This window comes from Amblyomma maculatum, chromosome 5, assembly GCF_055883805.1.
Source record: "Amblyomma maculatum isolate TAMU_Amacu chromosome 5, ASM5588380v1, whole genome shotgun sequence".
Classification (NCBI taxonomy): Eukaryota; Metazoa; Arthropoda; class Arachnida; order Ixodida; family Ixodidae; genus Amblyomma; species Amblyomma maculatum.
Genome location: NC_139348.1, coordinates 118,252,813 through 118,268,467, shown reverse-complemented (window position 1 = coordinate 118,268,467; position 15,655 = coordinate 118,252,813). Strand labels below are relative to the sequence as shown.

General features: G+C 42.6%; 1 protein-coding gene across 1 annotated transcript in view; it reads right to left on the bottom strand.

The window, feature by feature from the left end:
• LOC146189313 (sodium-coupled monocarboxylate transporter 2-like) overlaps positions 1–15,655 on the bottom strand; it is a 43,942-nt gene that overhangs the window by 14,238 nt on the left and 14,049 nt on the right. The window contains exons 5-11 of the mRNA XM_084605234.1: positions 15,407–15,474; positions 12,696–12,853; positions 7,444–7,584; positions 7,071–7,200; positions 2,564–2,652; positions 1,202–1,311; positions 498–565 (exon numbers count right to left, since the gene is read on the bottom strand). Coding sequence (XP_084461360.1) covers positions 498–565; positions 1,202–1,311; positions 2,564–2,652; positions 7,071–7,200; positions 7,444–7,584; positions 12,696–12,853; positions 15,407–15,474 — 764 coding nt within the window. The remainder of the gene's footprint in view (positions 1–497; positions 566–1,201; positions 1,312–2,563; positions 2,653–7,070; positions 7,201–7,443; positions 7,585–12,695; positions 12,854–15,406; positions 15,475–15,655) is intronic.

Here is a 15,655-nt window from a genome sequence, read left to right as displayed (position 1 = left end):
TGCCGCTTCCGTGATCATCAATAGCTAAGCACTTCGGTTTTAAGCAAGTCCTGTCCAGCATGTATATCGCGAAACAATTATTGGAAACGATGGCGACTGTTTTGTATTAACAAGAGCCTACTAGCCTTCGCTTCTCATCGGTGGTAGCCTCAAGTAAAATGGTGCTATATAGATCTCTGGTCAATACCAACGTTTATACTTCCCCCTTCTAACATGCTTTCCTGAATTAACCTTAAGGAAGCCCAAGCCTCCAACAGTGAGCTTGGGTCGAACCCTAAAAAAGACTGAGTTGACTATAAGCTGTCCTTTAGAAAAACATATTATTGCTCTGCTTTCCGCGTAGTGTCTTCTGCTTTGTGCAGAGGTAACATGAGTTTTTTGAAGAGCTGATTTCGTCTGCAAATCGGGTGGTGCACACCCCTCTGTGGCACTATAATATAAAATTCTCTATTCAGATCCATCTAGGGGACACAAATGCCGAGGTATTTATTACGTACCCTTGTAGCCGTTCCCATGTATGGCACAGCGATGGCACAGAGGGTCATTATGATGCCGCTTGCTAATGCTGAAAGAAAGTTCGTGAATTAGCCATTTTTGTTACGCACAAAGGCGGTTTCGGGATCTTGTCACCTCGTGGGTGCGTGTACACTCGAATATGCAACAGTGTTGAGCCAGTATCTCACACGCAGGACAAAAATAAGGTTACGGAGGAGGATGCTATGTGCAATTGCTGGCTCAGCACTCAACTGACCGTTAGGTTTCAATTTTTCGATTAATATGCTTTTTCTTGTATACTATGCTGCGTAATATACTTCCGGATAAAACAATGCTGACGAAGTGCCTTGCAGTACTATAGAGTTTGCAACGTTGTGTATGACACTTGACCTAGTTGTTAGTTCCCGACATGCTCGAATGCCGATATAAACAATGGTTGACATTAAGGTCAATCAGCATTATCTTACAACCGGAAAGAAGGTTCTGTTTGTCGGTTGACTTGGCGCTACGGACGCAAGCGCCAAGAAAGTTGTATTGCCCATTACGTAGACAATAACACTAACCATGAGGGAAGAAATATATGACAATTTCTTATAGGTAACCTGCGCCAAAGTTATTTGTGGGCTTTTTGAATGCCCCGCCGGTGTTTTGTTTTGCAATCTGGGAATGCAGAAGCGATATGTTAATTACTAAGTACTCTTATTACCTAAGAGGCGCGTAACGGCGACAGTAGTCCTTTCACTCATTGTGACGTACGGTGACACTATGTCGACGTAGAAGATGGCCGCATGAGAGTTGACGATTGAAGAGACGGTGCTGCAGAAGGCGAAGGAGAACGTGGTAAATCCTCGTTATTGCCCTGATTATCACGACAACAGAGGCTTCAAGACTGAGCTTTATCAATGAACGTATAAATGCCAAGTGTACGTACATAGAAACCGATTTTCAAAATGTAAATTTTGGCGCAATAATTCTGGTCATTTTAAATATGCTTTCTTTTCACTCACACCAGGACAATGAGCATTTCGCCCCGAAATGCTGCTTCTTCATTTCAATTTTCCAGCGTCTGTAGCGTTGCAATAAAATACATAAAATGTCTAAATTCTACCATATTTATTGCACACTGAGAATTAAAACATGAAAATTTTATAGAGCGGCAAATATAGAAACAGGTGTTTTAACGCAACAAAACAGATTTTTCACAAAGTTTAGACGTTTGAGCCCTTCCGGCTTCATGTTTTTCATGGTGACATTTCTCTGGTCATGAGCCCAAATGTGTCTTATATTTTTACTCACAACAGAAGGCCATTGGCAATTTTGCTACAGTATACAGCAATCATTAGAGACACCTATACACTCACACCATTGCATGACTTGATCGCCCCTTTCGTGCCCGATTTTGTGTGCCCTTCCTTAGATAAATAAAAAAATTTCATCCTTCGTCGGGGTAGCCCTTTGGTTAGGGTGTTCGACTACTGTGCCCAAGAAAGCGGGATTGAATTCCGGCCTAGGCTGTCGCTTTTCAATGGAAATGAAAAGCTAGTTGCCCGCGCGCTGAGTGATGTCAGTACACGTTAAAGAGCCCCAGGTGGTCGAAAATTCCGGAGCCCTCCAGTACGGCATCTCAGATTCGCTTTGGGACGTTAAACCCTATAGACAAAACAAAACCAAATCACGTTCTCATCAGGAATACTTGCGGGGGAATTTGTGTGGTAATGCGCGAGATGCCCTATGGATTGCTTAGGCGAACTGGCAAGAGGTGGCACACAGGAATCGCAGCTCGCCATTGCATTCAGTTTTCATATAGGGTGGCTGACGGTTTATCTAATTTTCACAGCCAAACCAAAACACTTGCCAGTGCTGCAAATTATAGTGCACACTTGGAAAACATTGTTTGTATGGCTTAGCCATCAGGCAAGGCTTCGGGGTTTGAACAGCATCGCGAAATACGAGAAAGACGCAAACAATAAAAAGTTCTCCTATTGCTTGTCGCCTGCCCTAGATAAATATGCAAAGCATCGCACACTCAAATTTTCGGTGAATAGTGAGTGAGCAGCGTGAGCCTCACCTTGTAGACGCGCCAAGGAGTCCAGCAAGGAACAAGCCCCTCAGCATCGTAACGTTGGCGAGCCTTTCGTTAATGAAGTATGGAACAATCTGAAAGGAATGGCGTTTTTGTAGGGCTGTTGATTGCTCTAACACAAATGATAAGCTCAGGAGGTGGAATCAGATTTTCTCCCCTGCATTCCATTTGTTTGCTGAGAGACTGCAATATTGCATGTCTTTCATCGTCGTTTCTGCACGGTACAGTAAACCGACCCGTTTATACAGCTATTCAGATACCAGCATTCATTTGCTTTCATTGGAACTGCAACAATATGTACAGTATGGCGTGGTCGCTTGTGTCGCTCTTATTAAAACGCAGAAATGGGAATTGAGAATGGCATGTCTGCAAAAAAGCTATCCGAAGACGTTGCTTAGCGGAGGACGACTAAGAAATGGCTAAGCCAGTGTGATCAAGTCAGCTTGACATTAATGGTCTATTCAATATCTCAGTAGCAACAATTGATGTCAACAGTTCTCGGATCTGTAGAACTTTCATTGTTTCAATTACATTGCAGCATCCATGCAATGAAAGAACCAAAGCTTGCTTGAGCGCACATTTTAACAGCAGTGTTAAGGATCTTATTCTGTACAAAATCCAGAGTAGAATTATCGTCTGCGTTTTGAGCGTCAGAAACATGTGCGCGGTTCTGGCACGTATTAGGTGGCAGGCGTCTTGTTCAGTCTCAGAATGACAGGTGGCTTGTTTGGCGTTACATACCACATGACATGAAGTTAGCAAGATCACGTCGCTTCTAGATTAGAATCGAGCTTGGGTGTGTTGGATTCCAAGTTAGGCGCGTATTTCAAGCAGGTTTGTTTGGATAAAGCAGTCTCTTATGTTATAGTCGGGTGGTCTTGTTTATAGCATGGTAGGATATTATTCTATGCCAGGTAAGTATGCTCGGGGCAATAGAGAGAGAAACGAATAGATTGGTTGCTTAGCGAGAAGGGAATTAAATCTACGCGAAGGTCCGCAAGGGAGCTGATGACGAAAGTAATTGGTGTTCTGACGTCATACTTTGAGGGCGATGCTAAATAAAAGAAGTTCAGATGGTTGCTTAATTCACACACTTTCAATCCTTGCCTCCCGCCCGGACCTCATCGTGCGTTCTTGACTAAAACAAAAAGCGTTTAAAAGAACCACGTGGTTGTAGCCTCTGTCTGAGCTTTTCCTTGAGTTAGGGCGCATTCAAAAGGAGCCGATGCCAAGAATTCTGGTCTAAAATGTCAAATACATTTGTGGGAAGTGAAAGCATGCGTCCACTTAAAGCTTTGCATTTCTTCCATCGTATGTTGTTTTGTACTCTCGTTTCGCATTTTACACCCATAATTTGAGTGGTATGGCTGGTTTAACCGGAAAATATTGTTAACCTTCCAATATATGCAATTTTCGCAAAAAGAACCCAAATGAATCTGCTCTCAAGCAGGAGTAACATGCAGTTAGAAACAGGCTCACCGCTATGTTAAGGCTTAAGAAAAAACAGTTCTTTACAACAGAATTATCGCACTGCCGATGTAATGTGCGAACGACGTGGGAAATTTTGAACGACTTGCTGGGCAGGCCCAGTCAACAATCTTTATACGAAAAACTTATTAGAGCATTTCCACGTGAATCGCCTCAAGATATCGCGAATTCATTTAATGTTTCTTCACCGCTTCGATAAGTAAGCTGAAACAGAGTGCCCCTAACCCCCATCCGGGTTATATCGGCTTGCCATTGCTCAACTCTGCTTTTCCTCCATCAACTGATACAGATAAGCTGCGCAAAGTGCTTGCTTCCCTTTATGCCTACAGACCTTCGGGATATGATAAAATTAGAGTGCGATGTTTGCGAAAAAACTTCAACAATATAAAAAAGGTACTGCTCTTTATTCTGAATGGCTGCATTGGAACTGGGACAATACCTGCCGGACTGAAGATCTCTGGTTAGGCTAGTGCCGGAGAAGGCCTCTAGAACGGATAAAGATAACTAAAGATCTATAGCTATATTGCCTACTTTAGGCATTATTTTGGAGAAGATTGTTTATAATAATATGGAAGCATTTTGTAGAAAATATGGCGTAATCTATCCTACTTAGTATGTCTTTTAGCGCGTTAAGTGCTATAGACCTGTTCGAAGACTGTTCGGACCATATAAATGAAACTATAGATTGTTATGAAATATCTCTCGGGCTTTTCTTAGACCTGGCTAAAGCTAGTCCCGCATGACGGAAGAATCCGCCAATGTTGTCCACCATGTCAAGGTTCGGCTGCCTCGAAAAATTGCGACCATTTCTCTGGCAAAGGGTAATTGGAAGTAAAATGGCTCAACACTGGTTGGCGAGACGTAACCTAAAAGAAATTGCCACAACATAATAAATGATCTGGAAATGAGGGTTCATGTCTCTCACTTTTTCAGCTTTCTTAAAAAGCTGTAGCTGTAGCTGTGTACGCTGCTTGAAACATGTCTTTATGAATTTAGTTTATGAATTAGTAAGTTTAAATTACCCAATATTTCATTTATTGGCTTCGGGAAAAGGGATCTATACAGAAGTCGTAGACAGTTTCCAAAAGCAGCTGAATGAAAATTTGCGTCCAGCTATTGCTTAGGTAAATGAGATTTTTACCGGTTATCTACATAATTCTACAGCTTCCCCTTAACAGCGGTGCTGCCTCGGCATTCTGAGAACCAGCCTAGATCAGATGTCCACATTTGAAGACTCCCACTACATGGAGCTGCACTTTGCGAAATATATGCTATATACATAAGCTGCCGTATCAGCACCTTGATGCCAAAATTGTAGCCAGCTGCTTTAGAAGACGATTTAAAACGTATCAATTTACACTTTATTCCTCTCGTCAATATATGAAATCAACTGATTATATCTTACTAATTACTCCCTTGAAGGAATGAAGAAATAGCAGAGACTCAGTATAGGCTACGCGTAGTGGTTCACAAGGCTTGAATACCTCGCCTTTTCAAAAAGATTGGTTATATTTAGCTGGGACATTCTGCATGCGCGAGTGTGTATGCATGTGTGTGTGCATGTGTGTGTGTGTGTGTGTGTGTGTGTGTGTGTGTGTGTGTGCCCGCTCACAAAGACGTCATACTGACTCGCAGCGGTAAGGGCTGGGCGTGCGTCCCCACATTAAGTGAGCACGTGACCGCACAAATACTTAGGTATACTACAGTTCGCCATACGTTTAAGAATTACAAACAGATTTTGTTACATACATTTTGTTCCTAATGACAGCCTTCAGGACGACCATGGGAATCTCAGTCGTCGACGGTGGTTGCCGTTACGCTTAATATTCAAAGGGTACTGGGACCTAGCAGTGAAAAATGATACGCACTTTGCAGCACATTAGCAAATGATTCAGATGTATAAGATATACAAAGGCGCTTTAGCCCACCGGGGTGGCGCAGTGGTTACGGCGCTCGATGGAGGCGAAAAGCAAGGCGCCCGTATGCTGTGTGATGTCAGTGCACGTTAAAGAACCCCAGGTGGTCGAAATTTCCGGAGTCCTACACTACGGCGTCTCTCATAGCCTGAGTCGCTTTGGGACGTTAAACCCCAAAAACCAAACCAAACCAACTATTCCCAAGGACGCGGGATGGAATCCCGGCCTCGGCGGCCGCTTTTCGATTACGGTGAAAAGTAAGGTGCCCGTGTGCTGTGCGATGTCAGTGCACGTGAACCTCAGGTGGTCGAAATTTCCGGAGTCCTCCACTACGGCGTCTATCACAGCCTGAGTCGCTTTGGGATGTTAAACCCCACAAACCAACCAAACCAATCAACAAAGGCGCTTTGTTGTTTTGCCTGTCGCTATAATATATCGCCAGTGTTAATTTGGAGGCCTCGAAAAGCCTGGTAGTTAGCTTTACTGCAGCGAAGTGATGTGAGGCAAGAAAAATGGTACGTGTCATATAGGACACTGACAAGAAGACGCACTGGTGAGAACGTAGGCGCGAATAAAATCAAGACGTGAAATGCAAATGGCAAGTGATCTGTCGCGAAGGCCAGGTTATCAATGATGAATAAAATAACATAATGCATTCTAAAATAAAGCAAGGTCAGAAGCCTACGAAGTCAGGATTGTCAATTGCGTTGCAGTTTGCGATGTTATGCTGGGGATCCTCGGTTATGCTAAGGTTGGGATGGCACAAGGTTTTATTTATTTGGATGAACATGAAATATATTTTCGCGCTGCACCAGGCGTGTTTAGCCTGATATTGATGATCGCGCCTATTGTTTGCGAAGCTTTATTCTCTTTCGCAATAAGCTGTTCTTCTAAAAAACGTTCTTTGCTCAAACTTAATCCGAGAAAGTGCGGCAAAGCTTTTACCTGCAAAAGCTGGGCACGCTGGCATACAGTAACCCTCCAATGTAGCGACCTCTTTGAGTGTAAGGGGATGGCACTTTGTTGGCAGCCTTTATCCAACAGTGGTAACGCTGATTACTGCGCGAGAATTAATGGTTCAAAATCACCTGGTCGTAGCTTTGGATGGCACCCGAGAGGGCAAGGTCGCAGTCTCTGTACCAGTATATGAGGGCTAGGGCAGCCACTTCTCCAAGTATAAAGAAAGACACAACGAAGAGGCCTCCGGTGACCGCTATCCTGCAACGAAGTACCACAAAAACAATAATTTTCAGTTTCTTGCCAACCGAGCTACTAGACAGACTGCACTTGACATCACACGAGGCAAGGGCAGCTTAAACTGATCGTCTGTATCAGATTGGAGGGAAGGTCAGTGGTCTGGTGAACCTTGAGCTTACCCGGTTGGCATTTGGCTATGTCGTTCAGTGAAAATGACACTCTCGTTCATATCTATAGCGTGCAGTTTAAAAGAAATTGACATGCCTCCTTGCTTGTCGCAGTGTCCTCGCAGCAATGAACCTTTGTACCGCCATCTGGTCGAGTCCGGTGCGCACCACGATATAAGAGAGCCCTCCAACCAGGCTGCTCCAGACATTCTCGTCGTCCGTTGGGTTGAAGTCAGTGCTGTGGGAGGCATAAAGAATACTTCTGAGGTTGTTGGGGCTCCGAAGAAGAGCTCTGAAAGTATTCGTGCTAAATGTTTTGTTGAGGTACGCACTGTTTGGGTAACTTACTTAGAGCAACACAGAAACGTTAGCAAGAGATACGCACCGGAAAGCTTGGAAAAAGGTCACTAATTACGTTGATAAGGACATGGCCCAGAAAGAAAAAGGCTAGTTACAACACTTATGAACTTCACAAAAACTGTCAGGTTGGTTGAGACTTGTATTTACACATCCATTGTTCGAGCTTACCTTTCTTGCATTTGTTTTGTTTTGAACAAGTTCCCTTTATAACTTTTACACACTGCTAAACAACTCTCTTAGTTATGACTACATGAAATTAAGTCCTTGCTTGTCAGATATTACGTACTCAACACTGTAAGAATTTGCATTACCCTTGTCTCCCGAAGCCTGAGCAACCTTCCATATTCTTTCGCAACCTTTGAACTCCCAGGCACTGCTCCGCTTTATGAAAAGCGTAGGCCTAATAAAAAGGCTATGAGTTTGCTGTTATGTTACTTGATATGACTGTGACGTGATGTGATTTGACATGTCTGTGATGTGACTGTACTATCTTCACCCATCCCTGACAACTTTTATATCCACTCACCCCTTTGCCCCTGTGCAAGATAGTAAACCGGTTTCTTTTACGGGTTAAGCTAACCTCCCTGCCTTTCCTCCTCATTTTCCTCCTCCTTCTTGACCTCTCGGCCGCTTTCGCTGCAGAAGGCGGAAAAGCGGATTTAAAGTCACCTAGCTGGTGAACTCGCCTTCATTCTCTGCTATACGGAGGATGGGCGGACTATCTACTGTAGTGCAGAGAGATGTAAACAGTGCAAGAAGGGGAAATGACACAGCGTTGATAATGCGAAGGGACTGAAACGCGACGAATTCCGCGGCTGCTAAGGAGACACCAGTTCATTTCAATTTCTCCATGGAACCATACAAAAAAAAACAAAAAAAAAAACCACCGGTTAAGTGAGGTCCCCGGTGGCGAGTTTTTCCTGATGGCTCTTCTGCTGTGTATTTTTAACGGTGCCACAGGTGTGGTACCAGTAAGTGGCGAGGTAGTGGCGTTGTTCATGTTGAGAGGCCCACAGTACTTCCTGTCATCGATGTCAGGGGTCTTATATCGACAGTATAAATTGATTTCTACATGGCGTTCCTAGTTCGTTAGACCATTTAGTAAGCGTGAAGCGTGGAGAGCTCTAAAATTGTCAAGTTCCTTAAGAACACGTTAAGTATGACGCGTAATATTCCAGGCGCTAGCCAGAATGTTGTTGCGAGCAAAAAAAGGAATATATGCCGCGCTTTACAAAGTTACTGTAGTTCGCTTGTATTATAAATGCCCCAACTGCATAGAAAATACATTGCGCAGTAAGACTTCAGAAAAGTAGCAGTCAAACGTTTTGCAATTTTTGTCGCCTCTGATAAACTAAATAAACATTAATGAGAAAGAACCATTATATGCAGTGACCGCAGGTAAGCAATGCATGATGGCTTTAGTTTATAAAAGATAATTTCCTGCAGAATCAATATTTCGTTTGGTATTTGCTGTCATTTCTTTATTCACTTACTCTGCTCCCGCAATATTATTGTCACCAAAAATATTATGGACATAGTTCTGCGATGATTCTACTTAGAGCCTTTTAATTTTTTATGAAAATATATGATATATTGCAATATAAGCAAGAACAAAATTGCAAAAACTATCAGGCAACAGTTACGCCCCTTACATTGAATAAAAAATGTGTGTGCTTAAACTATCTATTGAGCATGCCAACTTATTCTTGTGCACCCTTTCCCCGCGGTTACTGAGTGGGTATGGTGGTAGACGCGTATACCAGAACACATATACCCAAGCAAGCGGAAGGGGGGACAGCCGTCTATGTAGCTCAGTTGGAAGAGCACTGGACGCGACATTCGGAGGTCGTGGGTTAGACTCCCACCATCGGCGCGTTGTTTTTCCTTCCGCTTTGCATTTATTGCTCTTTTTCCAATAATCATCTTAAGACAAAGTCCTGTCAATGTCAACGGTATAAACAAAAAAAGTCCGCTTTGCACTCGTAGACTGTTCGCTTCTTTATATGCTTGAATAACGAGCCCCTCATTTCCCTATATATATATATATATATATATATATATATATATATATATATATATATATATATATATATATATATATATATATATATATATATATATATATATATAACATCAACAAATATATACATTGATACGGGGCGGAAGGCTAGTGCAGGAAACCACAGCAGGTGATGGGCAAGTGTTCACAGCACAATAGAACAGAACACAGCAAGTGTTCAGGCAAGTCCCAACGGTTTCTTCAGCTTCGTCTTCCTTTCGCGTCACTACTGTTGATAGTCATCTTCTTCAACATCCAGCGACGCAGGGCATATATGTAAAATTACCCCCCCCCCCCCCCCCCCCCCCACGAAAAGCACAGTCTCGGTGCGCATTATGTCGAACTACTGCAGGTGTAGTACGGCTTCATTCCGGTGAAATCAACGGTTTAGTTACGTGGCATAGCGGACTGTTGCAGCGGATGCACAGGGGTGATCTCGTATGTCACAGGAGTGACTGGCCGTAAGACACGGTAGGGTCCTGCGTAGCGTGACAAGAGCTTTTCACATAGCCAACTCTACGAGCGGGAGTCCAGAGCAAGACGAGAGAGCCCGGAGAGTAGTGGACGTCGCGGTGACGAGAATCATGGTGGCGTTTCTGGGAATTTTGGGAGGAAACTAGTCGGTGGCGAGCAATAACCCGGGCGGCGTCAGCTCGAGATATGGCGTCACGAACATAGGAGCTGGCATTAACGATGGGAGGCAGTGCACTGTGAAATGGAAGGGGAGGGTCGCGGCCGTATAGAAGATAGAATGGTGAGTAGACCATTGTGTCGTGACGGGGAGGAATTATATGTGAACGTTACAAACGGCAAAGTACCTTCCCAGTCACGGTGATCATCCGATACATACATTGACAACATGTCCGTGAGTGCGCGGTTGAGGCGTTCGGTGAGGCCGTTCATTTGTGGATGGTAAGCGGTGGTGAAATAGTGCTTAATGGAGCAGAACCGGAGAATTTCGTCGACTAATCGAGCAAGAAAGCAACGGCCACGGTCAGTGAGCAGCTGGCGGGGAGCACCATGGAGAAGGATGACGTCGTGGTGAAGAAACGCAGCCACGTCAGTTGCACAGCTTGTGGGTATCGCTCGGGAGACAGCGTAGCGCGCAGTATAATCCGTGGCCACCGCAATCCATTTATTCCCCGACGAAGAGAGTGGGAAAGGCCCGAGGAGATCAAGGCCAACTCGGGAAAACGGATCTACTGGAATGTCGATCGGTTGCAGGTATCCAGCAGGCACCACCGATGGCTTCTTCCGTCGCTGACACCGGCCACAAAAATCCACATAACGACGAACAGAGCGATATCGCATATGTATATATATATATATATCGAGATCGCATATGTATATATATATACATATGCGATCGCTCCCTGGTTCAGGCTAATTCTTCCTCCTCTTTTTACACCACTATCTGCCCTTCAATACAGATTACTCTTAAAGTCTTTCCTCCTAATTTATGCGTGGATTCACTTATTCTTTGAAGGCAGTCTTCAGAACTTCAAACGGCGTGCGACTCTTATGAATGAACAACTAACCGAGCTGCTACGGGCTAAAGCCAGTTCATTAGAGGTAAACTTGAAAATACATGCTGCATATAGGTACGCCCATTGCAGATGGACAATAAGTGATCTCTACGTACTGGAATATGCAGCCACCACCATACTGTATAGTACAAAGTGAATCAGCGAGGCCTTTATCTTTTCTGTGGTTCTTGGCTAAAATTATTAACTATTTCGTTTTGTATATGCATATCTGCAGATGTTATCTGTATATCTGCTTATCTATATGTACGTGCAGAGGTTAGGCCATATAATGCTAAGGGGAGACAATAATTTTATGGAGAAAGCGCCTGGTGTTTGAAATGTTCACAAATCTCCCATGAAAAAAATGCCCTAGTGACTTGCATCCCTACCCGGCGCCATCGGTGGCATTTGCTTACATACTATGTGTAAAGCACCTACACGCTAATATTCGCTAGGTTACGCAGGACAATATTTTATCGCCGAGACACTCTCCGTATTATCCAGCCGGTATTGCACATACCATTCTATATTCTTATGTGCCCAGTGTATGTATATGTATATTTTAAGTGGACATTTAGTAGCCCTGTGGTATTTCTCAGCCGTAGCGAAGAAGAGGTGCATAGATAATTTGCCGAGAGATTTGATAGAGATGGTAAATACATGAGAGAAAGAGTAGGTGTGGATACAAACAGGAGATGGTAGCACAGTAAATAACATCAACAAATATATTTGAGGGCACCTGGGAGCAATACAGTGCGGTGTAGAAGAAGCCTGTAAAGTGGAGTCGGAGAAAATTATTTTATTGAATAAGATTGAGAAGCTGAAACACAAGGCGGCAGCAGCTTCCGGTGTACCCAATAAGCTTTTGCGCAACGGGAAAGGGCTTTTTTGGTCAGCGAACGCAGTAATGCAGTAATGCTAATAATAATTACAATAAATATCCCGATAAAAGGAATTGGACTGCCTCCTACAGCGCCCCAAGGCAGAGAACTGTTCGTTAATACGTACGTTGTTAGGAGTAAGATTAATAAATGAGGCGCGCAAGAGCACACGGTATAGTAAACATCGAAACGACGCCAAGAACACGAACGTAGAAAAAAAGAACGATGAAAGGGCTGGAAAGAAGAGTCCTTCCCCTTTCCTGTATCCGTGTCCTTTGAGCTGTTACAATGTATAGCATGTATAGCATACAGCACACTTCGCGTGCTGTATTTCAGCAAAGCCTTTGAGCATCAAGGGCATCATTAGTGGGAATGTGGCTAAGTAGTACGAGTACCACTGCACCGCGCGGCTAGCTGTGAGTGAAGGTAACTGCATACCTGCTAGATATTTTTCCAGCCATGCTGAGCAGCCAACCCTCCCAGCAGGACGAAAAATAGGCAAAGCCCTGATGAATGGACTTACCGTAAAAGGTATGCCGTCAGGTTGAAATCACTGAGAGGCCTGAGTGGTGGGCTGGCGCTACTGGAGTCATAGATGACTTTTCCGATTATGATTACGGGAATGGACAGCATCGCCAGAGCTTGCACACAGTCCGCCCACACGACGCTACGTAGACCGCCCTGGGAAACAATAAAAGGCCGATTGTTGGGTCTTGAAATGAAACTAATACCACAAAGATGTCACACGCAAAACAAAACCGAAGAATATATGAAATATGCAAGTTAGGGTGGGTTAAGTAAAGTCAAATAACGAACAAAATAAAGAAATTGTGCTCTTGGTATGTCCCTTAGGGGATCTAAATGTGGGCTGTTTATGAAGTGTTTTAACGAGAAAGCAAAAAAATAAGAAAATTGCAGGCAGATGGATAAATGGGAAGGCCACAGAACGGAGATATCCGCGCTACGCCAAATTTAGGGCAGGACCACACAGATTTCAAATACAGATAACTCATCCGCTTATATAGAAAAAGCCTCTTTTATTATCTCGACCATTTCCAGTGTGTTAGCCACCAGGAAAGTGCCAGAAGGGGTCTTGCTAACTGTGAGGCAACAAAAAACAAACTGGCCAAGCTCCAGTGGAGACCAGTTGCTTGATAGACTCTCGAACTTATTGTATTCTTTAGAATTTTATGTTAGTTTTCTTATTTATCAACAAATTTTAAAATGGGTTGATAAGTTTCATTAACTTATTTTTATTGACCTGAAATAATCGGAATTGGTCTGCAAAAGTACTTCGGAATGCTGATGAAGCCTGAACTTCAAATAGGACAGGACAGACACAGGACAGAGAGCTACGTCGGACTCCATAGCGCTTTTTCTATTTCCCTCATGTCCTTGTAATTTTTGCGCTTTGGACTTCGCCAACATGAGCAAACTTCACTAACTAGCCCAAGAAACAGCAGTTCAGAAGCTTACCATAAAACCGAAAATGTGCAATTTACCAACAATGTACAGAAAGAATGGTTTACCAATACTGAGCACTCATTCAGAGTATGTCTGTTGTGCAAGATAGATGTGCAATATTCCGTTGTCTCTAATAAACAAGGCACGAAAACTTTCAGCTGCTCAGTCGATTCACCGGGCTGATTAAAATACATCAATGGTCACTAAAACAGATGCAACCTACTCTCTTACACAACCTATTGCTTTATATGCTGTGTTAAGCGATTCTTTGCGGTGGGAAAACCTATGACAACTCCATATGACATCAATTAGAAGCGTACTAAGCACTAACGTTGTCTGTTGTGCTTCTGACGGAGAGAGTGTGTTATGGACAACCAGTTTTGAGCTCTCTATCGTTTTACGTGTATCCCTGCTTCGAATCATTGCTTTTTCTTCTAAAAATGTGTTTGAATGAAGCTAAAAATAAATGATGCTAATTTCGTGCCCTTCTCAGTGCAACATTAACACTTAACCGTTGTATTTTAGGGACTTTCAAGATATCATGCTTGAAGATAAGAAATGCAGAGCACTATCTAATAAGCAACTGTGAAATACATAAATAATATATAAATACATAACAAGCGCAAGCACACACCGAGCTGTTCTTTAGTCATACTGCGGTAAACAGTTTTTCAGAATACAATTTTCTTAAAATCGCACTCGATTTATTGCATTTGTTTAAATATTGAAAACGGTTTTACATTGCATTTTTGCATGCACTACACATTACAGCTACTTTTCAAAATATATGTCATTTGCATACTTACTTTTATTGCACGCTCGCGATATTTGAAGTATATTAAAGGTAAATTCATTTTTTGTGGACCTGATTTAGTAGCTGCACAAGAATGCTAAATTGGGCGAGTTGGTGCATTCGCATTTTAGGAAAACGTAGCGCAAAGAAGACAAGGACAAAAAAAAGAAAGAAACACACACGAGCACTTACTCACAACTGATTTTTTATTAGAAAAGCTAACAGAATATATAGGATACAAAAATTATCAAATACATCTAATAAAGTGGTGAAATTGACAAAAAATTGACAAAAATGTGGAGAAAGGCATCATGAAAGGAGGGGATAAGTGTGTCAGTGAAGCTTCTATTAACTTAACAAAAGTAGAGATTACATACCTAGAATTAGTGGTCAAATAGTTTTTTCACATGTGTATCTTTGCAGACTTGCCTTTCTCCACATTTTTGTCAATTTTTTGTCAATTTCACCACTTTATTAGATGTATTTGATAATTTTTGTATCCTATATATTCTGTTACCTTTTCTAATAAAAAATCAGTTGTGAGTAAGCGCTCGTGTGTGTTTCCTTCTTTTTTTGTCCTTGTCTTCTTTGCGCTACGTTTTCTTAAAATGCTGATTTAGTAGACCTGTGAAACTACATTACAGACCTCTCAAGGATTTACACCAAAAGCAGGAATAGATGTCCACTGTGCCTTTTGTGTTTAATAAATATTGGCTTTCTGCATTCAAAAAGTGTTTTCTTTGTGACTTGTTAAGGTTATTGAAATGGTCATACAATACTATTAAGCCGTTTTTGAGAAGCGTTCATACATACTATGTGGTTAGACACGTATCTAAAGCCCTTGCCGACTCTGTCCCTCTCGGCGGAATTGGATCTTGAACGTTAAACTCTTTATACTGTAAGCGTTTGAATCGATTCATAACGAAAAGTTTCCCATCTCAGCATTGTCACTAGCGATAAATGCAGATGGTAGTTACCAGAGCGGTGTATATTGTGCCTGCGATTCCGATGGCGATATTGGAATACAGTAGTCCAATCGGTAGCACTGCAAAAATAACAGAACCAAATAGAAGAACAGGGCCATAAATAAGTTCCGGTTTCACCACAGTCGAACGCCAGCACAATTTACAAAATAAAGTAAGAGGATAGGTATAGCCGTTGTCAAAAATGTTTTCAAAGTTATAATAGAATATAATATAATATAGTATCTTATATTATAATATAAG